This window comes from Grampus griseus (genome assembly GCF_964374135.1).
Source record: "Grampus griseus genome assembly, chromosome: 10".
Lineage (NCBI taxonomy): Eukaryota > Metazoa > Chordata > Mammalia > Artiodactyla > Delphinidae > Grampus > Grampus griseus.
The window spans coordinates 104,239,601-104,265,211 of NC_139004.1; the positions used below are offsets into that span (position 1 = coordinate 104,239,601).

General features: G+C 55.1%; 1 protein-coding gene across 1 annotated transcript in view; it reads left to right on the top strand.

The window, feature by feature from the left end:
• Positions 1–23,617, top strand: part of CFAP100 (cilia and flagella associated protein 100) — a gene marked incomplete at both ends in the record, with an annotated part of 37,752 nt that extends 14,135 nt beyond the window's left edge. Inside the window, 13 exons of the mRNA XM_082663548.1 lie at positions 1,140–1,326; positions 2,849–2,916; positions 2,989–3,152; positions 3,341–3,421; positions 3,803–3,984; positions 4,219–4,251; positions 4,328–4,451; positions 6,454–6,502; positions 6,580–6,731; positions 20,183–20,318; positions 21,437–21,642; positions 22,639–22,732; positions 23,504–23,617. Coding sequence (XP_082519674.1) covers positions 1,140–1,326; positions 2,849–2,916; positions 2,989–3,152; positions 3,341–3,421; positions 3,803–3,984; positions 4,219–4,251; positions 4,328–4,451; positions 6,454–6,502; positions 6,580–6,731; positions 20,183–20,318; positions 21,437–21,642; positions 22,639–22,732; positions 23,504–23,617 — 1,590 coding nt within the window. The remainder of the gene's footprint in view (positions 1–1,139; positions 1,327–2,848; positions 2,917–2,988; positions 3,153–3,340; positions 3,422–3,802; positions 3,985–4,218; positions 4,252–4,327; positions 4,452–6,453; positions 6,503–6,579; positions 6,732–20,182; positions 20,319–21,436; positions 21,643–22,638; positions 22,733–23,503) is intronic.
• Positions 23,618–25,611: the final 1,994 nt, after the last annotated feature.

A 25,611-nucleotide genomic window follows, 5' to 3' on the forward strand; every position in this document is an offset into this window, starting at 1 on the left:
TGTTCCCCACCTCCTGCCTGGAAGGCGGAGCGACAGAGGCACAGAGCCACTCTGAGCGGCACTCATGGCAACACGCGCACACAGGACTTCCCCTTTCTCCACCAGTGCCAGCACAGCCTGGACGTTCTTCTCCCAGCCTGACGCAGCCTCAGGGAGCCTCTGCCTTCCTTCCAAAGCCCCTGTCGCCACCTCACACTCCTCCGCCCAGCACAGCCCCGACCTCCTCACACTGACCCCAAGCAGCTGCCCCGTGTCTTTAAATTGCAGACCTTCTGCCACTGGAATTCTAGCGCGTGACATTTTCCCACCTTCATTGTACACGGACGTGCAAAGTAGGGTCCCGCCACAGACTAGAGGTGGAATAGGTGTTGAACGCGGCAGGGCCAGCAGGAAGCCAAATGAAGACCCACGCGAGGGCTTATCTGATCGGGCAGCAAGATGCCCAGGACTTGGACAGCAGGAGGGGCTGGGCACGAGGCCTCAGAAGAGTCCCTCGCCCCACCCTATCCCGAGACCCCCCCCAGTGAAGGGCTGGGGCCGGATGCAGTCCTGGGGGTGGCTGGCCAGAGGCCAGGCAGGGTGGAGAATAGGCAGGGAGGTGCAGAGCCCCGCGTGTGACCACGGGCTGCCCACAGTGAGTAGGGAGCTTGCAGATCAAACTTGGGATTTCCAGTTGCTTTTGGAAGCTCCGAGGATCTAGTTTCCCTCAACGTCGGTTTGTCAAGATTTAGCAAATCACAATACAGGACACTCAGTTTAAGTGTGAACTTCAGACAAACGAGGATCATGTCTAGTGAGTGTGTCCCTGCACCACTGATCTAGAATGCGTATCTGAGCTGGCATCCTGTGGTTCATCTGGCGCCCCGCCTCCCTGTCAACCGCTGGGTAGCTGTGCTCAGGTACCCAGAGCAGTTCCCGCAGGCTCACAGCCCCAGGGTCTTCTCCGCAAGTCACTCCGCACGTGCGCGCCGCCACACCGGCCAAGTGCGCGCCTCCGCGCCGTGCGCGCTTCCGAAGCCCCCGCCGCCCCCGCTGCCCCGGACGGGGAGCCGAGGAGAGGACTGGTGGGCGGGAGAGGGGTGGGTGGCTGGCCCCGCCCGACCCCGCCCGACCTCGTTGCCCTACACGGCCCACCCCAGGATCGGGAGCAGAAGAAGAAGCAGCGGGTGCACGAGAAGATGACCTACTCGTCCAACGTGGCGGCCAAGCACGCCAGCCTGCGGCGCGAGCTGCAGCTGGAGGACGAGGTGGCGGAGCAGGGGGCGCGTGCAGAGCAGCTACGCATCTTCCACGAGCAAACGGCCTGGAAGCTCTCCATGACCCGAGGTGTGCCCCTCCCCCCGCCCGCAGCCCTGACGCCCCAGAGTCCCCTCTTCGCCCTTGCGGTCTGAGCAGTGCGTTTAAAGGGCTCGGGAGATGCGGGGCTGTGGTGCAGTGTGCGTGTGTGGCCGGGGTCTTCTCTGTGCCTGACCTCTGCCTCCTGGGGTACAAGGATGAATTCCACATGGATTGCTGCTCTAAAAGCCTTTGCATCCCAGCATTGCACGCACTCCGAATGCTGACCTGCAGTGAACGCAGGCGGGACAATGTATAAAACGTAGGCGCTTCCCTTGGCGGCGAGCATCTGAGCTTCAGCATCGAGTGGCTTCTCTGTCCCGCAGCTTCCGCTCCTGGCTGGTAACAGCACCAGACTCATGGGTGGTCGGGTTCAGCGTCTTCAGACACTGCAGGTAGTGAGAGGAAGCTGTGTGTGTGGCCTGTTATTATTTTGGGGACCCTGTAGGAAACCTCAAGTACTAAAAGTGCACTAATACTCTGCCAGTGAGACATAAACCGGTAAACTAGGAAGAAGCAATTGAGACCAGAGAGCCCTGGGCCCCATGGGCTACAGGGGCCCTGAATGGCAATTTGAGCGTGGAGAGACCGCCAGCCTCTACCCCTGACGCCCGGGGCTGCTTGTTCTGGGTAGGAGGCCCTGAGCTTGCTTGCACGTTCTGTGTGTGGAGCTCTGCACCAGGGAAGCAGCGCTGCGTGTGTTTTGTCTCTGCCTCACTGTCCGTTTCTGAGGCGTGGGAGCGGCAAGGGGCACCTGGGTGGGGAAAGCTGGACCCAGCAGGTCTGACCTCCCGTGAGGAGCCCGGGGAGGCCAGGCCAGACCTCAAGACTGAAAACGGAACTTGTGTACACACCGGCTCCTTCGGGAAAGGAGAGGAGTTGAGGGAAAAGGCCGAGAGCCCCGCGGTTCCATCCACAGCTGGAGGCCTTCCTCTCCAGAAAGGCAGGGAAGGAGGCCCGCATGGGCCTTGAGCCCAGCTGCGATGCCTCCCTACTTGTACTCCGGAAGGTACACGTAACTTCCGCCTGGCTGAAACCCTGCCAGGGTAGACTTAGCTGCTGCCCACATTGTGTGCTTAGGGAACCCCAAGGAGAGATCACGCTGCCCCACCTTTCTCTCACCGCCCCCATTCTCTCGCTGTCCTGGCCCATAGACCTTTTATTATTAAGTCCAGCCCGGTAAAACTTCCAGGGTGGGCGTGTCCAGAGCTTCATTCCAGGTGAGAAGGGTGCTACAGCAAGAGAGACTCGAGTCAGACATACGGAAGGACTTCCCACCTGGCCAGTCTCTAGCCATGGAGGCTGTACTATGTCAGCAGAGCCTGCTTTCCGTTTGCTGGAGCCAGAGCTGGCTCTCTCGCAAACCCTGTAGTAATCTGGGCCTCACAGCCAGGTGTAGCACCAGGCCGGCAGGCCGGCTCCGCACTGCCTGGCTGTGCCCACCCAAGGCTGCAGGCTTGGGTCTCTCTCCCACTTCCTGCCCGCCCCAGATGCCTCGTGCCTCTTGTTGCAGAAAGGAAGATGGAACCTGATGACATACACAGCTACATCACCCAGAAGCGGCAAACATTCCTCCTCCAGGTAGGCTGGCTGCCCCGCGGGCCCAGCGGGCTGTCCCTGTGCGGAGCGTGACTCCCGCTTCGGTGCCCTCAGTACGCCCTGGATATGAAGCGGAACGAGATCCAGCGGCTGGAGAGGCTGGCGGCCAAGGAGGAGGCCAAGCTGGAGCGGGCGGAGAAGTTTCTGGAGAAGGACGCTGCTCGATTTGAAGAGTTCCTCAGGGAAAACGACCGCAGCTCCCTGCAGGCCCTGAGAGCGTGAGCTGCCCGGACCCCAGCCTGTGCACACCCACCGCCCACCCAGCCCGACCCCAGCCTGGCACACCCACCACCCAGCCAGCCAGGCCCCTCCTTGGCAGCTCCCCCGCCTCCCGCCTTAACTGAAGGCAGAGTGCACGCCCCTCCTGCACACCCTGTGATTGGCTCCCTCCCCGCCCCACCCCCAGGGCTGAGAAGGAGACCAGAGCGAAGATGGAGACGATCCTGGAGATCCGCGATCTGACCAACCAGATCACGATCGTCAAGAGGTGAGGTCAGGCGCCAAGCTGGCCCTGCGCCCTCCGGGCCAGCACACCTCCGGGAGCCGGAGGAGCCCCACACAACACACACCTCTGAGCCTCGGCTCTCTAGGGACCCCAAGCCCTGTGGGGCTTTTCAGATGAGGTGACCGAGGCCAGGAGAGAGTCGGGGGCCTTCCTGAGGCCACACCACCGGGCAGGGCTCGCTCCACCCTGAGAGCGGCTGCAACTCGGGGTGTGAGCCGCGCTGGTCCCGGCAGGGCGGCCTCCTTCCCCGCACACGGAGTTCCGGCGCCTGTCCTTCGGGAGGCCTGGGAGCTCTGGGCCCGGCCTCCCCTCCTAGGGGCCCAGGGACGGAGCCTGACTTTGCCTGTCCCCTCCCGGGTCTAGTGAAATCTCCAAATTTGAAGACACTCTGCAGCGTTACAAGATCTACAAGGATTTCCTGTACAAGCTGTCGCCCAAGGAGTGGCTGGAGGGACAGGAGAGAAAGCGCTCATCTCTCACAAGCACCAGGGAGGCGGTCGAGGCCTCCGAGGAGAACGTGCTGTTCTCTACACTCGGGGACAAAGGTAGCAGGAGAGAGAGGGCGTGCCGGGTGCTCCTAGAGCCTGTGTCCAGCTGGCTCCAGGCCCCTTCCCCTGCTCGCAGAGCCCCCCCCCCCCCGGGCTCAGCCCACACACTCCTGGGAGAATCGCCGACTGTCAAAGCAAACCTTCCTCCTGCCGCTGAGGGGGACCTCGGGGAGGGTCCTGGGGAACTCTGTGCCCCTGAGCCATCTGAGAGTCCTCCTGTGCTTCCTGTAGGACCAGAGATCAAGGGCCAGACAGATCTCAGAGGTATGTGGCTGCCCCAGGTTGGAGGGGCCCTGCTCCGGGCTGGGGCAGATGGACAGCCCTCCTCTGCTTCCTCCAGAGGAGCAGGGCCCAGAGAAGGCCACCAAGCTCCTGCAGGTGCCGCAGCTGAGGCAGGTCCGGCCCAGCACTGTCAGCCACCAGGGGGGCCCCCGGCCCAGTGGGCCTGGCAGGCTGGGCCCCAGGTGAGTGGGCTTGGTGGGGGGCGGGTGATGGAGGTGACTGGCCTGCTGCGGAGCGGCCCCCAGTGGCTCCGGCCAGAGGCACCCCAGCCGGGGTGAGAGGGTCAGGAGGGGCTGTTTCTAGCCTGGACGGTCTGGAGTCAGACTTAAGCCTGAAAAGCGAGATGTTTCCCAAGCAAAGCTTTCTTTTTGTCTGATTTGGTGAACTTGAGTTGGGGTGGCCCAGTTGGGCGCTGGTGGGACAGTCAAAGGTACACAGATGAAGCAGCTAGGTGGCCGCCTGGGACAGGACGCACCTGCCCACGCCCTCTGTGGCAGGAGTGCCGGCTGGCGGCTGGCAGAGCCTCCGAGCCTTTCAAGAGAATCAGGAAGTCTGGATTTTCATATGGAAGTCCCAAATTTTAACTGTGACAGTTACTTTTAAGTCTTTAAAAAAACATGGTAAGGGACAAGCAAATCAAACAGATCCAGACCCGGTGACTTGCCCCGTGGTCCCTCCGACACCCACCTCTAGGACCCCCAAGCCCCCCGGGCTCTCCTGGGTCCCTTCCTGCAGTGCCTCTCCACCCCGCCTCCATGCCCGCTGTTCTCCAGCTGTGACAGGTGACAATGGGACAGACCTCCTGCCCCACTCCCTCCTCCGTGTCCCCTCGCTCCTCCAGCCCAGCCACCCCAAACCCCGGCCCCTCCTGCAGTGCTGCCCACGCAGCGGAGAGGGGACTGGGGCCTTGAGCAGCCAGGCGAAGCTGGAGCCCTGGCTCCGCTTCCAGCACCTGCCCTCGGGGCCAGGGCTGCAGAGTCCAGGAAGTTTCAGCAAAGCACGGCCATGATTGCACTTGGGTCTCCTGCTACTTCCTTCTCTGATGCTGTAGTGTTGTGGACATATCACCAACTGCACAAGCCAGGCAGCAGGTTGACTCTGGTCCCAGGAACCCCTGTCGGGGGTGCTGTTTCCAGCTGAAGAGGTTACGTGTGTGTGCTTCCTCGCCCTACGTTGCCCTCAGCCCTGGAGCTCCCAGCAGCAGGCTTCTGTCGGGACAGACCCTGAGAACAGAGGTCTGGGCCCCGCCCTCTACTAGCCATGTGACCAGGGCCACTGAGCACGTGTGGGCAGGTTGTGGGCTGCACGAGGCACTCGGCCGAGAGGGCAAGTGGGGGCTAAAGTCCAGCCCAGCCCCAGGCTCTGTCCTCCTGGAAGGAGGATTCTTAGAAGGGCACCTTCTGGGCCAAGGGTGTCCTAGCGGTGACCTCGGCAGGTGACTGGCTCTCTGAGGAGCGTGTTTCTCATTTGCCGAATGGGCAACAATGTGCAGACGGGGTGGGGCGCAGGCCTGGGAGTGTGTTAGCTGTCGGCGTGGGCCCTGCGCTGTCATCTCCGTACTTCACGATGGTTGGGGCCTGGAGTCTCTCAGGCCTCGGCCCAGCTCTCCCCGGCTGCAAGCCCCCCTCGCCAGCTCCGGGGCCAGCAGAACCTGCGTGTCTGCATAGGGTGCAGGCTGGAGCAGGCCAGGAGGGGTGACGAAAGCGGGTTTGAGGTCGGTCCAGGGCCCCCTGCAGTGTTGCGGCCCAAGCAGCCTTTCCTGTGGCCTCTGGGCCCGCCCAGCATGGTCCCTGCCCCGTGGCATGCGTGTCACAACAGCTGTGCGTGGGACCAGCAAGGACACGTGGCACGGCCGAATCTGACAGAGGAGGTGGGCAGAAAAGGCGCACGGTGAATGGGGAGCCGCAGGTGCACAGCTGCTGAGCACCCGGAGTGCGGGAAGGAGCCGGTGGGGAGGGGCAGAGCTGCCTCGGGATGGGGGCTCACAGGCCCCGAGGGCGCGAGCTGTAGTCTGGCCAGAATGAGAGGAGCTAGTTGGGTGCTGACCCTCTCCCCCTGGCTGCCGTGTGACAGCTGGGGGCCGAGAGGAGCCCGGCGCCACCTTCTCGGCAACTTGAGGGACAGAGGAGGGGGCGAGGGGCGGGCGTCACGCCCTCAGGCCTCCCCGACCCCGTGTCTCCGCAGGGCCTGTTCCACCCTCCCCGTGCAGGAGGACCCAGACAGCGACGGGGAGGTCAGTGCCCGCTCTGGGCGGGGGCCGCAGGAGCCGGGCCCGCGCCGTCCAGCAGCTCCACATGGCTCTGGTTGCAGGAGCTGCAGCTGTACTTCACGGAGCCCCAGCAGCTCCTGGATGTCTTCGTGAACCTGGAAGAGCAGAACCTCTTACTGGTCCAGAACACCCAGGAGATGGAGGAGGCCTTGGAAGAGCTGAGCTTCACCCTGAAAAACACCCAGATCCGCATGTAGGTCTCACGCCGCCGGGCGCCCGGGCAGCGAGGGGGCTCTGTCACTGGCTTTCCTCCTGGGACCTCCCACAGCAACTGGGAGCTGGGCTGTGCACTCCCCGCCCTGTGCATGGCTTCAGTTTTCTGGAAAGCTCCATTTGCAGACTTAAGGCCTGGCTCTGGGAAGAGGGTGTGTCTTCTTGGGCGGGGGGCTGGGGTTGGGAGCGGGTCAGGCCCCTCCCCACCCTGGAGCAGCCTGTACGCAGAGGGGGAGATCTCCAAGACCCTCTCGCGCAGGGCCTTATTGCTGACACTAGGCCCCCCAGAGCTGGTCTGGGCAGGGTCAGGCCGGGGCACCACGTGAGGCCTGCTGGGAGCCAGGAATCATCCGTTTATTCCCAGACAGTGGCTGAGCGCCTGTTCTGGGTCAGGCTGGGGTCTAGGCTCTCCAGGGATAAGGTAAGGCCCTGCCTCGTGAGCTGACAGCCCGTGGGAGCAGACTTAGAGGCTCACAGATTTGACTTGTAGGTAGTAACACATGCTAGGAGGAAAAGAAAGAGTGACGTAAGAAGAAGGCCGAAGTGGAGGGTCGCAGCAGATGGGAGAGGGGAGGGGAGGCTTCCAGGGGAAGGCGTCCTTTAAGCCAGGCACTTCCTGAGCAGCGGGAAGCCACGTGGGGATCTCGGGGGAAGAGGGCTGCACGCCAGGGGAAGGCACGTGTAAAAGCCCTGAGGCGGGAGCCGGCCCGAGGCTGTGAAGTCCCGGGGGAACCATGTTCTTCAGGGCTCAGTCTTGCTGGGCTGCATCTACCCTGGAGAATTTCCTCCTGAGGGGCTCCAGAATCATACAGAAACGTAGGCTCTCAGGAAGGACTGTTTCCTGGAACCTGGGAAGTGGCAGAGATACAAAGCGAGATGAGCTGGGGAGAGGCAGGCGGCCTCCCAGACTCCAAGAACCTGCTAGAGGACATACACATGCACCCATAGGCCTCACGGCAGAATCCTGGAGGGGCTGTCTGGTAGCTGGTCTTCAGCCAGCTGAGCCACCCCCAAGATCACCAACAGTTTATTTCCAGAGGAGTCACAGCCCATATGCATTTAACTTACATGAACTCAACCATCGTTTCTAAAATAAAATAAGGAAGAAAGAAAAAAGAAAAAGAAAACTTCGGGACTTCCTTGGTGGTCCAGTGGTTAAGACCTCGCCTTCCAATGCAGGGAGTGTGGCTTCGATCCCTGGTCAGGGAGCTAAGATCCCGCATGCCTCACAGCCAAAAAACCAGAAACTTAAAGCAGAAGCAATATTGTAACAAATTCAGTAAAGACTTTAAAAATGGCCCACATCAAAAAAATCTTTAAAAAAAACTTTAAAAATACAACAAATAAACAATCTGAGTAGGCCTGTCTTTTAAGGAAATTGTACTAATAATTAATAACCTTCCATGGGCTTCCCTGGTGGCGCAGGGTTTGAGAGTCTGCCTGCCGGTGCAGGGGACACAGGTTTGAGCCCTGGTCTGGGAAGATCCCACATGCCGCAGAGCAACTGAGCCTGTGTGCCACAACTGTTGAGCCTGTGCTGTAGAGCCTGCGAGCCACAGCTACTGAGCCCGCATGCCACAACTACTGAGCCTGTGTGCCACAACTGCTGAGGCCCACACGTCTAGAGCCCATGCTCCACAACAAGGGAAGCCACCACGATGAGAAGCCTGTGCACTGCAACAAAGAGTGGCCCCCACTCGCTGCAACTAGAGAAAGCCAATGTGCAGCAACAAAGACCCAACACAACCAAAAATAAATAAATAAAAATTTAAAAAAACAAAAAAACCTTCCAAAACACAAGTTACCGGGGCCAGATGGATTTACTGGTGAATTCTACCAAACATTTAAGGAAGAGATAACAGTTTTCTACAGTCTCTTCCAGATGATAGAAACAGAGGGAACACTTCCTAACTCCTTCTCTAAGACCAGCATTCAGCGTTAACCTACCTAGTAACAAAACCAGACAAAGACATTACAAGAAAAGTACAGTATCTCTCGTGAACAGAGAGATGTAAAAATCCTCAACAAAATGTTAGCAAATTGAATTCAACAACGTATAAAAAGAATTATACACCACGATGAAGTGAGATTTTTCCCAGGTATGCAAGGCTAGTTTAACATTTGAAAATCAATTAATGTAATCCACCACATCAATAAGCTAAATAAGAAAAAAGCACATGATCATATCAATGGATGCAGAAAAAGCATTTGAGAAAATCTAATACTCATTCATCATAAAAACCCTCAATAAACTAGGAATAGAGGAGAATTTCCTAAACTTGGTATAAGATGTCTGCAAAAGCCCTACAGCTAACGTCATACTTAAAGCTTTCTTGCTAAGATTAGGAACAAGGCAAGGATGTCCTGTGTCACCACTCCTTTTCAACATCGTACTAGAAGTCCTAGCTAATGCAACAAGGCAAGAAAAGGAAGGAAGAGGTATACAGGCTGGGAAGGAAGAAATAAAACTTTCTTTGTTCACGGAACACATGGTCATCTGTGTAGAAGAAATGAAAGAATCAACAAAAAAAACCTCCTGGAACTAGTAAACTATTATAGCAAGGTTACAGAATACAAGGTTCATATACAAAAGTCAATCACCTTCCTATACATTCGCAATGAACAAGTGGAATTTGAAACTGAAGATGTATTAGCGTCCCCCCAAATGAAATGCTTATGTAGCTAACAAAATATGTACAAGATCTATATGAGGAAAGCCATGTTTATGGGTAGGAAGACTCAGATATGTCAAAGTATCGGTGCTTCCCAGCTTGCTTTACAGATTCAGTGCACTCTCCACCGAGATCTCAGCAAGTTTTTTTTATGGATATTGAAAAACTGATTCTAAAATTTATGTGGAGGCAAACGACCTAGAAGAGCCGACTCAGTATTGAAGGAGAAGATCGAAGTTAGAGGAATGACACTACCTGACTCCAAGACTTAATTGGCAAGAGAAAAGACATAGAGAGCAATGGAACAGAATAGAGAACCCAGAAATAAACCCACGTAAATGTGATCAACTGATTTTTCCCAGAGGGGCAAAGGTCGTACGATGGAACAAACAGTCTTTTCAACAAATGCTGCTGGAACAGCTGGATGTCCACATGCAAAAAAAAAATAGGAATCTAGACACAGACTTTACACCCTTCACAAAAACTAACTCAAAAATGGATCACAGACGCACATCTAAAATGCAAAACTATAAAACTAGAAGAAAATATAGGAGAAAACCTAGATGACCTTGGGTACGGTGATGACTTTTCAGACACAACGCCAAAGAAGACGGTCTGTGAAAGAAAGAATTGATAAGGTGGACTTCATTAAAAATATAAAATTCAGCTTTATGAAAAGCAATGTCAAGAGAATGAGAAGATAAGCCAGAGACTGGGAGAAGATATGTACAAAATGTATGATAAAGGGCTGTTGTCCAAAATATACATTGTTAAAAATTTAATATTGTTAAAAAATTGTTAAAATTTTAATATTGTTAAAATTTCACAATAAGGAATAAGCAACCTGATTAAAAAAATGGGCCAAAGATCTGAACTGTCACCTCATCAAAAAAATAGTCAGATGGCAAAAAAGCACATGAAAAGGTGCTCGGCGTCATAGGTCCTCAGGGAAATGCAGATTAAGACAACAACGAGAGGGAATTCCATGGCGGTCCAGTGGTTAAGACTCCGAGCTTTCACTGCCGAGGGCTGGAGTTCTATCCCTGCTCAGCGAACTAGGATCCCACAAGCTGTGAGGCGTGGCCAAAAACAAACAAACAAAAAAACAAAAAAATCCCGAACTACCATTACACACCCATCAGAATGACCAAACTCAGAGCACTGACAGCAGCAGGTGCTGGTGAGGTTGTGGAGCAACGGGAACGCTCGTCATTGATGGAGGTGCAGCCACTTTGGAGGACAGTTGGGCAGTTTCTAACGAAACCAAACGTACTCTTACCTTAGGATTCAGCAGCCATACGCCTTGGTGTTTATCCAAGGCGTTAAGATCCTAGGTCTACATCAAAACCTGCACATAGATGCTTATAGCAGCTGTAGTCATAATTTATTCAAAACCCGAGAGCAACCAAGATGGCCTTCAGGAGATACAACCAGACGGTGGAATGTTATTTGGTGTTAAAAAGAAATGAACTGTTGAGCCGTGAAAAGACATGGAAGAAACTCAACTGCATATGACGAAGTGAGAGAAGCCAATCTGAAGAGGCTACAAAACCGTATGATTCCAACTGTATGACAGTCCGGAAAAGGCAAAACTATGGAGACAGTGAAAAGATCAGTGGTTGGGCTTCCCTGGTGGTGCAGTGGTTGAGAGTCCGCCTGCCGATGCAGGGGGCGCGGGTTCGTGCCCTGGTCTGGGAAGATCCCACATGCCGCGGAGCGGCTGGGCCCGTGAGCCATGGCTGCTGAGCCTGCGCGTCTGGAGCCTGTGCTCCGCAACGGGAGAGGCCACAACAGTGAGAGGCCCGCGTACCGCACACACACAAAAAAAGATCAGTGGTTGCCAGGAGTTGGGGGGCGGAGGGATGAATAGGGAGAACCCAGGATTTTTAGGGCAGTGACGATACTGTATGTGACACCACAATGATGGGTAAAGCCCACATCCATAGAATGTACACCACCAAGAGTGAACCCCAGTGTTAACTGTGGATTCTGGGTGATAATGATGGGCCCATGTGCGTTCATCAGTTGTGGTAAGCGGACCACCCTGGCGCGGAATGTCAATAGTGGGGGAGGTGGGGGGCAGGGGAAATTCGGGAAATCTCTGTACCTTGCACTCGGTTTTGCTGTGAACCTAAAACTGCTCTAAAATATGAAGTCTGTATTCAAAAAATATATACAACAGCAAATGAGCAGTGTATTCCCACAGTGGAAGCAAGAGTGGCCGTGTTAGAGACAGTGTCCTGAAACTCTCAGGAGTGCCACAGTGGAGCCAGGCAGAGCCGCCAGGGCTGGGCTCACGCCATGTCACCAGCAGGCGAGCGGATGGACAGTGCGGCCTGCCCACAGCACTCTCGTTGGGTGTCCACCGCTGCTGTGACAAATTAGTGCAAACTGAGGGGCTTAGAGCAACCAGAGCTATCCTCTTACAGTTCTGGAGGCCAGAATCGCGACACGGGTCTTGCTGGGTTAAAATCAGGGTGTCGGCAGAGGCCCTGAGGCAGAGCCCTTTTCCAGCTTCCAGAGGCCACCTTGCCCTTGCATTTGGAAGCCAGCAGTGCCAGCGGAGGCCTCCTCCCCTCACATTGCTTGACTCTCTTTCCTGCCCCTGTCTTCCGTTGACAAGGACCCTTGTGATTACAATGCGTCCAACCAGATAATCCAGGACCATCTCTCCATCTCAGGGTTAGCTGGCTAACAGCCCTAATTCCATCTGCAGCCCTGGTTCCCCCTTGCCAGGTAATGTAACGTATTCACAGGTTCGTGGGATTAGGGCACCGACATGTAAAGGGGGCCGTTACACGCCGTACAAATCTACTGAGCAGTAAGAAGGAACAGACTATCACGCCAGCCAGTGATGCGGGTGAGGGAGAGAAGCCAGGCACCAGAGAACACCTACTGTCTTATTAATCGGGAGGCTAGAACCAACTGTGTGTGTGATCCATTGCTGCGTCGCAAATTACCCCAAAACCCGGTGGCTCAGTCTAACACACATGTATTATGTCAGGCTTTCTCTGGGTCAGGGACCTGTGCACGGCTGGGCTGGCTTCTCTGCTCCGGGGCCTCACGGGGACTGCTGTCCAGGTGGAGGCTGGGCTGCAGTCGTCCCAAGGCTCTGAGCTCCGAGCTCGTGCACGCGGCTGTTGTCAGGATTTGGGTCCTGGCTGGTTCTAGGCCAGAGGCCACCCTCAGTCCCTGCCACGTGGGCTCCTGGATAGGGCAGCTTGTGTGCAAGCCGGAAAGCCAGTGGAGAGAGTCTCCTAGCAAGACGGAAGTCAGGATCCTCTGTAACCTGGTCACAGAAGGGACGTGCTGCCCGCGTTGCACTGGTGAGAGCAAGTCGATGAGTTCAGCCTGCGTTCAGGGTGTGAGCATCTTTGAGAAGCCAAAGTGAATGGAGACTTCAGCCCATCAGGTGCCTTTGGTGGGGGAAGGGGAGGGAGGAGACCGAGGGGCACGAGGAAGTTTGGGGGTGTGAAAAGGCCCTGTGCCTCGATTATGCTGGTCCTTACACAGCGTGTACGTTTGTCTAGCCCCGCCGTATACACAAAATGGTACATTTCTGATACGTAAATTAAACCGCAACCACAAAATATTATTTGGTGAATTCAGGACTTTTTAAGGCTGACTTGGCCAGTCGCCCCTGTACATTGACTGGGCGCCTAAGGTTGCAGGACGAGCCGACAGGGCATCATATATTCTCTGTCAAGGGCACCGCATGTGAGGAGTCGCATGTGACCCTGAGGGCGAACACCTCCTTGAATTGCACGCTGGCTCCCTGGCTCCCTCCCTCAGGTCCCAGCCCTTTCCCTGCTGTGAGTTGCTTGAGACGCTCACTCCCTGGGCCCTCCATTCAGGGTCAAAGAGAGCCCAGACCAGGAAGATGGGCCTGAGACACACAAGAGACACAGGACAGGCTGAGGTAAGGACAGAGCCTGAGCGCCAGGGTCAGTTCTGTGTCTCCAGACAGGGCAGAGGTGATGGGACCAGAGAGGAGCCAAGCGGAGGTGCTCAAGCCAGAGGGAACCCGAGCCCCTCCCAGCTGTGCCATAGTGACCACAGGAGCAGGAAAGAGAAAGCCTCCGTCCCTTCCTGGAAACCGTGCAAACCTGCCTCCAAGAAGGACCAGCCCAACCAGGAAGTCAGAGAATGTGCAGGAAGGAATCCAGCAGAACCCCAGACACCATCGCTGGAGGTGAGGGTCAGCCCTGCAGTAGCTGGGGCCACCGGGCCAAGGCCAGCCACACCCAGCAGGAAGTACTGGCCCGTGCCGGCCTCAGCTGAGGCCACACGCTGTGTAGGCTGAGTCTTGGCAGCCACGCGAGGCACCTGCAGCCCACGACTGCCGCTCAGTCATGGAAACGAGCCTCCACGGCCCGGTGGACACCAGCCCGCACGTCAGCCTCCAGCCCAGGCTCCATCCCGACACTCGATTAAAGCGACACAACTCACCTTAGGTCCCGGGACTGGACTTGCACTGACTCCCAGCTCTACAGAGAAGCCAACAAAAACTGTCATCGGAAACAGGAGAGAAAACATTCACGAAGGGGATGAGTTTGAGAAATCCTAGTAAACGTAGACGCTGTGAGAATTAGGAGAATGTCTTAACTCCTCTCTGGAGAGGCTTCACCCCGCCGGGGAAAGAACCATCGGGGCACAGGAAAGCCCACCGGGGTTAAGGGCATGATAAGGACTGAACACGGCCGGCAATCAGGCGGGCAAAGTGGGCAGTAGGCTGGGACAGCTACCAGAGCTCCAAGAAGAACAAGGTGGCACTGCAGGAGAAAGGGCAGGGCCCAGGGCTACGCCTGCAGGTGACGAGTGGGAGGAATTCCAGGTGCCAACAGACGGAAGGCAGGAGAGGCAAAAGCCAGTGCGCTGGCAGGTGAAAACCGCCCTGGACTGAACCCAAGGCCCAGGTGCAGGGACAGGAGCTCACACTGGACACCTCCACAGGGATAAGACCGAGAAGAAAAAGCTACGATGCTGGAGCAGACGAGGAAGACAAACAAAACCCAGGTCCTATAAAGGAACCAGAGCCAAGCGTGTGTCATTCGTTTCCTCCAGAATCCTAATGCCAGGGTCTAGGTGAGCACGGCTCTCAAGTTTGAGGGGTGAGAAGGATCTCTTCTTCTTTTTTTTTTTTTTAGCAAGCCTCTGTTACCGTAATACTGGCTTTTGTACTTGCTGATGTATTTACCTTTATTGAGATTTTTATTTGTCCACGTGGCTTCAAGTTACTATCAGTAACCTTTCCTTTCACCTGGCAGGACTCCTCTGGGCCTTTCTTGCAGGACAGCTCTAGTGGTCACCAAGTTCCTCAGCGTTTGTTCATCTGGGAATGTCTTGATTTCTCCACTTTTAAAGGACCCTTTTGCCAGATGTAGGATTCATGGTTGACTCTTTTGTTTTTTTCCTTTGAACACTTTGAATATATTGGCCTCTGTCTTCTGGCCTGCACAGTTTCTAATGAGAAATGTGCTGAAAAGCTTATTGAAGGTCCTTTGGATGTGGGGATTCGCTTCTCTCTTGCTGCTTTCAAGATTCTTTGGCTTTCGATTACCCTGTGATCGTTTGTTATAATGTGTCTCAGTGTAGGTCTCTTTGACTTCCTCATACTTGGAGTTCCTTGAGTTTCCTGGATGTATATATTCATCCAGTCTGCAAACTTTTCAGCCATTATTTCTTCAGATACATTCTCCGCCGCTTTCTCTCTCTTCTCGCCCACAATGCGTATATTGGTCCTCTTGATGTTGTCCTACAGGTTCCTTAGGCTTTGTTTGCTTTTCTTCAGTCTTTTCTTTTCTGTTCCTCAGCCTCCATCGTTTCCATTGTCCTCTTTTCAAGATCACTGATTGTTTTTTCTCCCTGCTCAAGTTTGCCTTTCAATCCCTCTAGTGAATTATTTATTTCAATGATTGTGTTTTTTAGCTCCAGGTTTTCTTTTCTGATTTCTTGTTAAGTTTTCTACTTCTTTGTGCGTATTTCCATTTTGTTCACACATCATTTTCTCGACCTTCTCCACATCTTCTTTTAGTTCTTTGAGCATCTTTTTTTTTTTTTTTTTTTGTGGTACGCGGGCCTCTCACTGTTGTGGCCTCTCCTGTTGTGGAGCACGGGCTCTGGAAGTGCAGGCTCAGTGGGCATGGCTCATGGGACTAGCCGCTCCGCGGCATGTGGGATCTTCCCGGACCGGGGCACGAACCCGTGTCCCCTGCATCGGCAGGCGGACGCTCAACCACAGCGCCACCAGGGAAGCCCCTCTTTGAGCATCTTTTAACACAGTTTTTTAAAAGTCTTGGTAGTATACCTGCCATCATGTTTTTTTAAGGAACAGTTTGTTTGTTTTTCCTGTCAATGGGCCATACTTTCTCATTTCTATGTGTGCCTTGTGAATTTTTGGTAAACCCTGAATATTTGAGTTTAATAATGTGTTAACTCTGGAAATCACATTCTGTCTCTTCCCCAGGGTTTTCTGTTTATTGTTGCCATTGTTTGTTGGTTTTGGTTGTTTTGATTGTTGTACGCTATCTTTGTGCTGAGAATCAGCCTGAGGTGTAAACTTAAGGTCTCAGGTCTTTTCTGAGACTTTCCCTTGTGGATGCTGCCACAGGGATGGAGGTGGGGGATAGGTAGCTGTTACTGTGCTCAGTGCTGAAATGGACAGAAATGAACACAGTTTTACATCAGAGTCTTCCCTTAGAAACTGCAAGCCTCAACAGACTCCAGAGTTACAGAAGAGCTCCATCACAGTTCTGCCAGTGCAACAGTGGTCTGGATGGGGAGGTAGACTCCTGGGGCTTCCTACTCTACCATCTTCCCCGACTTCAAAATATGTTATTTTTGTTCTTTTTGCTGCTATTTCTGCAGGAAAATGGTAACTCCTTCTCTTTTGCTTGGTCTTTGAATGACCTTTATTCACATTTGGTTCTGCTTGCTTTTCTCTCTCTCTCTCTGTCTCTTTAATACCAGTTCAGCAAACTTTCTGAGTATATGTCCCCAGGTATTTATGAAGGGATTCTCTTTCTTGTTACTGTCTAAAAAACCTATTATAACTTCTCCAGTTCAGCCCAGTGGCTCTAAGAAAATTTCAAACACATAAACATATACAAAAGTAGAGAGGTGGGACTTCCCTGGAGGTCCAGTGGTTGAGACTTCGCCTTCTAGTGCAGGGGGTGTGGGTTCGATCCCCGGTCAGGGAATTAAGATCCCACACGCCTCGGGGCCAAAAAACCAAAACGTAAAACAGAAGCGATATTTTAACAAATTCAATAAAGACTTTAAAAGTGGTCCACATCAAAAAAAAAAAAAATCTTCAGAAGTAGAGAGGATGGTATAATGAGTCTCCAGGATCCCATCACCAGCTTCACCAGTGATCAACTTGTAGCCAATCTCCCTTCACCTAGAACCCACCCACTTCCCTATGTCCCATATTATTTTTATAAATTTATTTATATATTTATTTTTGGCTCTATTAGGTCTTCGTTGCTGCGTGCAGGCTTTCTCTAGTTGCAGTGAGCAGGGGTTACTCTTTATTGTGGTGCATGGGCTTCTCATTGGGGTGCGTGGGCTTCTCATTGCGGTGGCTTCTCGTTGCGGAGCATGGGCTCTAGGCGTGTGGGCTTCAGTAGTTGTGGCACGCGGGCTCAGTAGTTGTGGCTCGCGGGCTCTGGAGTGCAGGTGCAGTAGTTGTGGTGCATGGGCTTAGTTGCTCCACGGCATGTGGGATCTTCCCAGACCAGGGCTCAAACCCATGTCCCCTGCATCGGCAGACAGATTCTTAACCACTGTGCCACCAGGGAAGTCCCTCCCATATTATTTTGAAGCAAATTCCAGGCATTGTATCATTTAATCTTTAACTGTTTCAATAGGTACTTCTAAAAAGATGAGGCCTCTTCAAATTAACCACAATACCATCATAGCATTAAAAAAAGAAATCCTTAATATTGAATATTCAAAATCCATAAACGGAGTTTTTCAATCATTAATTTGAATTAGAATCCAAATGAGACCAATACTCTGCAATCAGTTGTATCTTTAAGTCCCTTTCAACCCATAGGTTCCCTCCCTGTGTGATCACTTTTCCGGTGGCAAAATGCTCCTCAGGTGCTGTGCGTTGGATTCCCCGAGGGATCTTGCTTTTTTTTTTTTTAATTTTAGTATTTTTTTAAATTGAAGTATAGTTGATTTACAATGTTGTGTTAATTTCTGCTTCACAGCAAGGTGATTCTGGCACACAAACATATATATATATATATATATTTTTTTTTTTAAATATTTCTTTCCATTATGGCTTATCACAGGATACTGAACATAGTTCCCTGTGCTCTACAGCAGGACCTTGTTGTTTATCCATTCTGTATATAATAGCTTAGATCCGCTAACCCCACACTCCCACTCCATCCCTCCCTCAACCTCCTCCCCCTTGACAACCACAAGTCTTTTATCTCTGTCTGTCGTCTGTTTCTGTTTCATAGATACGATCATTTGTGTCATATTTTAGATTGCACATATAAATGATGTCATATATTTGTCTTTCTCTTTCTGACTTACTGTACTTTGTTGGACAATCTCTAGTTGCATCCATGTTGCTGCAAATGGCATTCTTTTATTCTTTTTTTTTTTTTTTTTTTTTTACTTTCTGGCTGCACCCTGTGGCATGTGGGATCTTCGTTCCCCAACCAGGGGTTGAACCCGTGCCCCCTGCATTGGAAGCACGGAGTCTTAACCACTGGACCGCCAGGGAAGTCCTATTACATTCTTTTTTATGGCCGAGTAGTATTCTCTTGTATATATGCAACACATCTTCTTTATCCATTCGTCTGTCCATGGACACTTAGGTTGTTTCCATGTCTTGGCTGTTGTGAGCAGTGCTGCTCTGAAAATGGGGATGCGTGTGTCTCTTTGGATTAGACTGTTGTCTGGATATATGCCCAGGAGTGGGACTGCTGGATCCTAGGGTAGCGCTATTTTAGCTTTCTGAGGAGCCTCCACACTGCTCTCCACAGTGGCTGCAGAAGCTTGCATTCCCTCCCACACTGTAGGAGGGTTCCCGGGGATCTTGGTAAGTGAAGTCTCTAGTTGGGCAGGTCCTAGGTGGAGCCCGGACCCTGCGTTTCTGACAGATGTGCCGGTGATGTGCACGCTGGTCTGAAAGGACCGACACTGAGCAGTGTGTCCCTCATGCCCTGCATTTCCTGAGACTTTTCTCCTTTACCAGTGGGATCTGGTGGAAGAGAAAAGCCTGTGACCCAACAACTTGACGTTTAAAGAGAACCAGTGGGGAAAAGGTACCTTTTTATCCCAATTACCTGGAGAAGAAATAGGACATCAAAATTACCCCCGGCCCCCAACCTGGTCCACGTAGCAGAGGTGCCGGCTCTAGGGTCACTCATGGGTCCAGGCGCTGGACGTGGAGGAAGCTTTACAAAACAGGCTAGAACCCAGTGCAATCACGTACCCTTAGGAGATGCACCACTGACCCCGAACGCACCCGCCCTTTTGGTGGGCACTCAGGGTTGGAGGGGTGTCCGGCCTCTGTTGTTGTCCCGGGCAAGCTGCGTGCACCCCACAAGGGCCCGGGGGGAGGGTATGTGGGAGCTGCGTGGGGCCTGTCAGACCATCTGCCTCTGAGAGCCCAGGAGAGCTGGCCAGACCAGGTCAGGATCCCTCATGCTCAGGCTTCTGGCCTCAGCCCCACAGCCATGGGGCTGCAGCCCGGGGGGGCACCGGGTGGCTGAGGCCCGTAACCCTGTGGCGGTGCGTGTGACGGACCGGTGGCCCCCAGTGGGCAAAGGAGCAGCAGCCCGTGGCACTTGGCCTGTAAAGGAGAAAATGTCAGTAGGTTCCATCAACCAATGTGCAGAGCCACAAAATCACCGTAGGGGTAAGGGACACCTCTAGGCCTCCCGGCACTGCTGGCTGAGGGGCCGATGTCCTGCTTACCCTGGCCAGGACTTGCATGCGGCTGCCCGTACAGGACGGCCCCACGACCACCCTGAGAGCCAGGATTCCTGCTCCAGAAACCCCAACATACAATGGTCAGTGTCTGCCATGATTGTGAAAGATTTAAAAAACTTCTCAGTATATTATTGCATGTAAGAGTTGATTGTTGCTGTCCTATTCCTAAGAGAATTGAAAACGTGTCCTCACCAAGCCCTGTCCTGTCAATGTCCATAGCAGCATTATCCCCAAGAGCCTAAAGGTGGGCAGTACCCAGGTGTCCAGTGGTGAAGAAGCCATCAGCAAAGTGTGGGCTCTGCACACAGCGCACTACTGCAGAGTCATAGATGGACCACAGCGGTCACAGGAAGGAGTGAAGCTCTGGTACGCGCTACAACACGGACAGACCTGAAAACATGGTTCTGAACGAAAGAGCCAGACACAGAGGGACAAATGTCGTGTGGCTCCACGTTACTGAGATATCCAGGAGGCAAAGTAGGGGGGACGGAAGAGTGGGAGTGACCGCCTGGGTTTCTCCCCAGGTGGTGAAAATGTTCTAAAATTAGATTATGGTGACGGTTGTACGCCTTTGCAACTCTACTAAAAACAACTGAATTGTGCACTTGTGAAGAATTTTATGGTGAATTACCTACCTCAGTGAGGCTGGTTTTTGCTTTCTTTGTTTTTTTTTAGTGTGGATTGTTAAAGATCTTACATTTTCCTCCTGCATCTCACCAGCGCCTCTGACCCTGGGCCTCACCCAGCCCTCAGCATGCGGCAGAGGCCAGCAGGCTCAGAGAGGTGCTGGTCCCCCATCCAGGGAGCGGGAGGTCAGCCAACTGAAGCAGTGGATCAGCACGCTGATGATGTCCGTCGCCAGGGAGGAGGAGACAGCCGCGGAGCTGGAGCTCAAAGCTCGCATATTCCATTTCGGCGAGTACAAGGGTGATCAGGAGGTAGGGCCTCTGGATGGACAGATGGCTGCCCGTGGCGGTGGTGGGCAGAGGGCATGTGGCCACAGGCCAGGGTGGGAGGGTGGGGGCGTTCATGGGCACCTGCTGGGACGGGGCCCAGTGCTCAGAGCTCGGATGGTGGGAGAGCGAAGCCCCGGGGACGCGGTGCTCTGGGGCTGCCGTGGCCCCTTGCCAGCGTCCAGGCTCTGGCCTGACCCAGGGGCACCACTGGACAAGGCCGTTGGCCTCAAAGCAGAACCAGCCATGTATTCACGCCCTGTGAACAGGCAGCTCCCCGACATACCTCCTCTACCCCTTGCTTCCTTCAGTGACTACATCAGCTTCTCAAACACACACAGTGTGTCTGGAAGTGACCCTGCCAGGAGCAGGGCAGGCACGTCCCCAGCCAGGCTTGGCGGGGGGGAGAGTTCTGAGGGCACAGAGGCCAGGGATGTGTCCTGGGACCGGGCACACCCCTCCTGACAGCATGCCCGGGGCCCAGGGTGTGCACCTGACTTCCTAGTTCATTCAAATTCCCGTTGAATGCCTACTGTGCGCCAGGCACCGGGCCAGGTACCTGGGATGCCCCGAGAGCAGGCCAGGCGTCCGTGCCTCCTGCAGACTAGTGGGCGCTGGCTGTGCCCTGTGCCTGGCCTGTGCCTGCTGCTCCTCTTGTAACCACCCCGTGGGACAGCGGTCGTTGAGTTTTCTGAATGCCAGGACAGGCTGAGAGAGGGGAGTCCACCTGCCCAGGGCTACACAGAAAGTAGGTCACAGAACATGGTCCTGGGGGGAGCTGAGGTCAGCACGGGGCCAGGACAAGGCGGGCTCCTGGAATAGGGGCTGGGCCTCAGTGGGCACCCCGAGGCCCAGACGTGAGCCCCAGTAGGTGCCGGGACCCAGGATCTGGCTGACCACAAGAGGGCCAAGGGGTCAGGCACTCTGGCCAAGAGAAGTCCAGGCGTCCAGTTGTGCCCCCCCACCCACTTCCCGAGCGCCACTGCCTGCTGGGCAGGACCCTGGGAGGTCAAAGAAGCTGCAGTGAGAGGTCTGGCAGGCTGGGGCAAGGGGCCGGCCCAGGCCCGCGTGGCCACACTGGAGGGAGGCCTCCCACCTCGCAGGACAAGCTGCTGGAGAGCCTGAACCGCAAGGTGCTGGACGTGTACCAGCACTGTGTCGGCAGCCAGCAGGAGTCCAGCCTGGGCACCGTGAAGATGCTGGCCACCATCGAGCACCAGCTGAACGAGCTGCTCGAGAACCTGGAGCGGGTGCCCCAGGTGAGGGTCGAGCAGGCCGAGAAAGCCAAGGAGAAGGAGCGCCATTTGAGGTGAGGTGCCGCTGGTCGTGCAGCTGTCTCTCAGCGGGAGGGCCCGGGGGCGAGGGACCCTCACACCCCTGCCCCGGCTCTGGGCTGGCACTGAGGACAGAGGTCGGATGCGGCCCTGCCCGCGGAGCTCCCGAACCAGCGGCAGGACCTGGTGCTGCATGCTGAGGGAGGGGAGCCGGGATCTGCGGGCGTCTGGGGGCGTCTGGGGGTCCAGACGGGACGGCACACTCAGCCCGACGGAGAAAGTCCCTGTTTGGGAGTGGGGCGTGTGGTGGCGTCAGGGAGCCTGGGAGCCAAAGTGAGGGTGCGGCCAGCCGGCCTCGCCTCCGGAGACAAGGGATGGTGGCAGGCACTGTGCTGGCTGGACTGGAGGGGGAGAGGCGCTGCACTGCCAGAGCCCGGGGTGGGGGGCGGTGGAGGGGGAAGGCGCCCGCTCGGGAGCAGCTGAAGGGAGCCTAGGTCAGCAGGGGACGCCCGGCTCCAAAGGGAGGCCCGTGGAGCTCCCCACAGGCCCAGTGGGGTGCAGGCCAGTCCCTGGCCACCTGGTTCATTCGGTCCTAGCAGAGCCCCGAGACACGGTCACCTGCAAGCAGCCATGTCTCTGCCACATGCACAAGGGCTCTTCTTGTGTGTCCGTGGGCCCTGCTGGAGCGGGCACTGGACAGAGGTTTGACGGCCACAAGTACAGAGGACGACACGGGACCCTAGAGCTTGCTGGGGCCTGGGCCTTCAAGGGCGGTGATGGGGGAGTGGATCGGTGACCAGGGATGACGAGCTAGGAAGTCGGGTCTCCCGGGGGCATGAGCCCAGTGCCGCGACCTGCACGGAGCAAGGGTCAGAAGCCAGGCCCTGCCCCCTGGCAGGGAGGTGGAGAGGAGTGGACAGTTTTCTCAGAAGATGGAGGGCTGTGGCCTGAGGGCCGTGTGGGAGGGAGCTGGTGACTCGGTGGCCTTCCCTGGGCCTCTGGTCATGAACCCCTCTCTTCCTGCCCCCGAGACTCCGGGAAGAGAAGCTAATGCTGCAGAAGCAACTGCAGGAGGAACGTGTACAGCGGGCCCGGGCCCGGGCCCAGGCCGAGGTCAAGAAGAAGGTGGGCGAGGTGGCCCTGGGGAGGCGCCGGGGCCCGGGAGGGGTGATGGCCTGCAGCCCCCCCGGCTCGCCCCCTTTTGCAGATGCTCTTGCTGAGGTCCTCGGGGGCAGATGGGCCAGCAGAGCGGGGTCAAGGTGGAGCAAGTTCTCCCGTTCCAGGCCCGCCGCCCCACCTGCCCCTCGGGACCTGCTTCCTCTGGGTGCCCTCCCAGCCCTGCCCGGCTGCGGGCCCTCCGCCCAGAGCGCTGGCGCCCACAGCTCAGCCCCCACCCCAGGGTCCCACCTATGTTTCAGCCACACCACAGGCCAAGGTCATCATCCCTCAGTAAGGGCCCCCCAACAGCTGCGTCCTCCACCACAGCAAGTGGGCTGGAGTGGCCTCTGGCCTCCGGCCCCGGCGTCAGGATGCGTGGTCCCTAAAGCAGGCCTGAGCATCCACACGGCCCCAAGGACAAACGAGGACACTGCGGGGTCTCCCGTAATCCTCGCGGCAGGAGAGACGGGCCCTTCAGCCTGGCGTTTCCCCTGAGTTTCCAGGTTTCCCCCCTTCTCTCCCGACGCCTGGCTCATCCCGGGGGGCAGGTCCGGTCCAGGCTGGTTAGACTTCCTCCCCCGCAGCGCTCACAGTGGCCCCGGCCCGCCTGCTGACCACGAGTGACCAGAGAGGCTGGCATGGGCCCTGGGCTCCTGGTGCACTCGGGCCAGGTGTCCAGACCTCAGCGCTGGGGCTCTGCGGTCAGGGCGCAGGCTCACGGCGTGCCCGTCCCCACAGAGGGGCAGGAGGCTGGTGTGCCGCTCGCGGCCACCTGCCCTGCAGAGCAAGGAGGCGCCCAGGCACGAGCTGGTGGACAAGGACCAGGTGGAATGGCTGTTCTTCTTCACATAGCCCACGGGCCACCTGCTGCCTAAGGAGAAGCAGAGGCGGCGGGGCTGACGCCCCAGGACACGCCAGCACTGGCACCATGCCCCCCGCTCCCACGCTGTCCCTTCAGTCTCATGCGAAATAAAAGCTATGTCGCTCTGGTACCTCAAGGCCTGTTTCAGGAGGCAGACGCTCTAGCAAAATGTCAGTCTCCCCTCGTTCGTCATCTAAATCAGCAAATGAGAGAGGAGCCCATTTTGCATGTCAATTCAATTAGCTGCTGAGACAGAGAGTTCCTTCCTAAGGTGAGGGCTGGGATAAACCCCAGCTGCATCCTGAGACGAGGTGTAGGATCCAACCCGGTTCCACCCTGAGGTGAGGTGTGGGATCAGTCCCCTCTCTCTGTGAGGTGAGGTATGGGATCCACCCCGTTTCTCCCCTGATATGAGACGTAGGATCACCCCCAGCTGCACCCTGTTTGACGTGTGGAACCAACCCCAGTTCCACACTGATATGAGGTGTCAATCAACCCTAGCTCCCCACTGAATGAGGTGTTGAGTCAACCCAGATTCCACCCTGCGGGGAGCTGCAGCGCTGCCACGTGGTGCGGTGTGGGATTAACTCCAGCTCACTTGGAGGTGAGGTTTTGCATCAACCCCAGCACCATCTGGAGTTGAGGTGTGAAATCAACCCCAGTTCCACCTGAGGCGAGATGTGAGGTCAACCAGAGTTCTCCGTGGGGTGAGATGAGTTAAACCTCAGTTCTACCTGAGGTGAGGTGTGGAATCAACTGCAGTTCCACCTTCACTTGAGGTGTGGGGTGGACCCCAGTTCTACCCTGGGGAGAGGTGTCGCATCAGCCCCAGCTCCACCTGCAGGTGATACGTGGGACAAGCCCAGTTCCCCCTTGACGTGAGGTCTGTGGTCAGTCCAGTTTCACTCTGGGTGAGGTGTGGGATCACCCCAGGTCCATCTGTATGTGAGACATGGTCGATTGGCCCAGAGTGATCGGGCAAGACCTGTCTGCTGGATGCAGTGGAATGCATATACATGGAGTATTTACTGCAGACATTGAGTGTGCCTGGATTGAATGTTGAATTAAAAAGTTTTCTTTCTAAAGAGTAAAAATTGGATTTTGCAGAATGAGTGTATCTGAGAAGTTGGTTATTTGCACACATCCTCTGTAAAGCGATTTTTAAATGCACACGGTGAGGGTGCACGTAGGCATACCTGAATGGTATCGAGTGAGTCATAAGGCGTGAAGGCTGGCTTGCGCAGAGCGTGGGTGCAAACAGTGGCTGTTGAATAAGTCCTGAGACTCCCTCTGGCAGCCTGTCCTCATTGGGTGGGGATGGGTGGGGAACATGAAGACACGGGGGCGGGTCAGATCTTAGAGGAGCAGCCAAACAGCTCTGTCCCTGTCCCTTCCCTGTCCAGGAAAGGGAAACCCCAGAACATTGAGAGGAGAATCAGGAGGGAAGAGGGCTCTGGGTCACAAATGGGACGCTTGTATGTTGTTATTTTAGGGTCCATTTTGTGAATGTGTGTTTTCGCTAAGAAATCACCAGTTTCCTCTAGATCTTTAGTCTGATGCAATATGTTTCTCTTATTCTACAGAATTGTCACATTTAGTGAACAAACACTGATACTTTATTATGAGCGGAAATCCATATTTTATTCAGTTTCCCTTTATTCTACCTTTTCCGTTCCAGTATCCCATCCAGGGCACCACGTGACATGTAGTCGTCATGTCTGTTTAGTCTCTTCTGGGCTTTGACAGTTTCTCAGGCTCACCTTGTTTCTGTGACCTTGACAGTGTGGAGGAAGACTGATCAGGTTGGTGTTTTCTTGTGATCAGACTGGGGTTATGTGTCTTGAGGAGGCAGGTCACAGAGGTCAGGTGCTTTCTCATCACTTTATATGAAGGGAATAGGCCTCAAGGCAGCTTGTCACTGTTCGTCTTACTTGGACTCCTGGCTAAGTTATTATGCGTCAGCGTTTCCCACAGTGAAGTCACT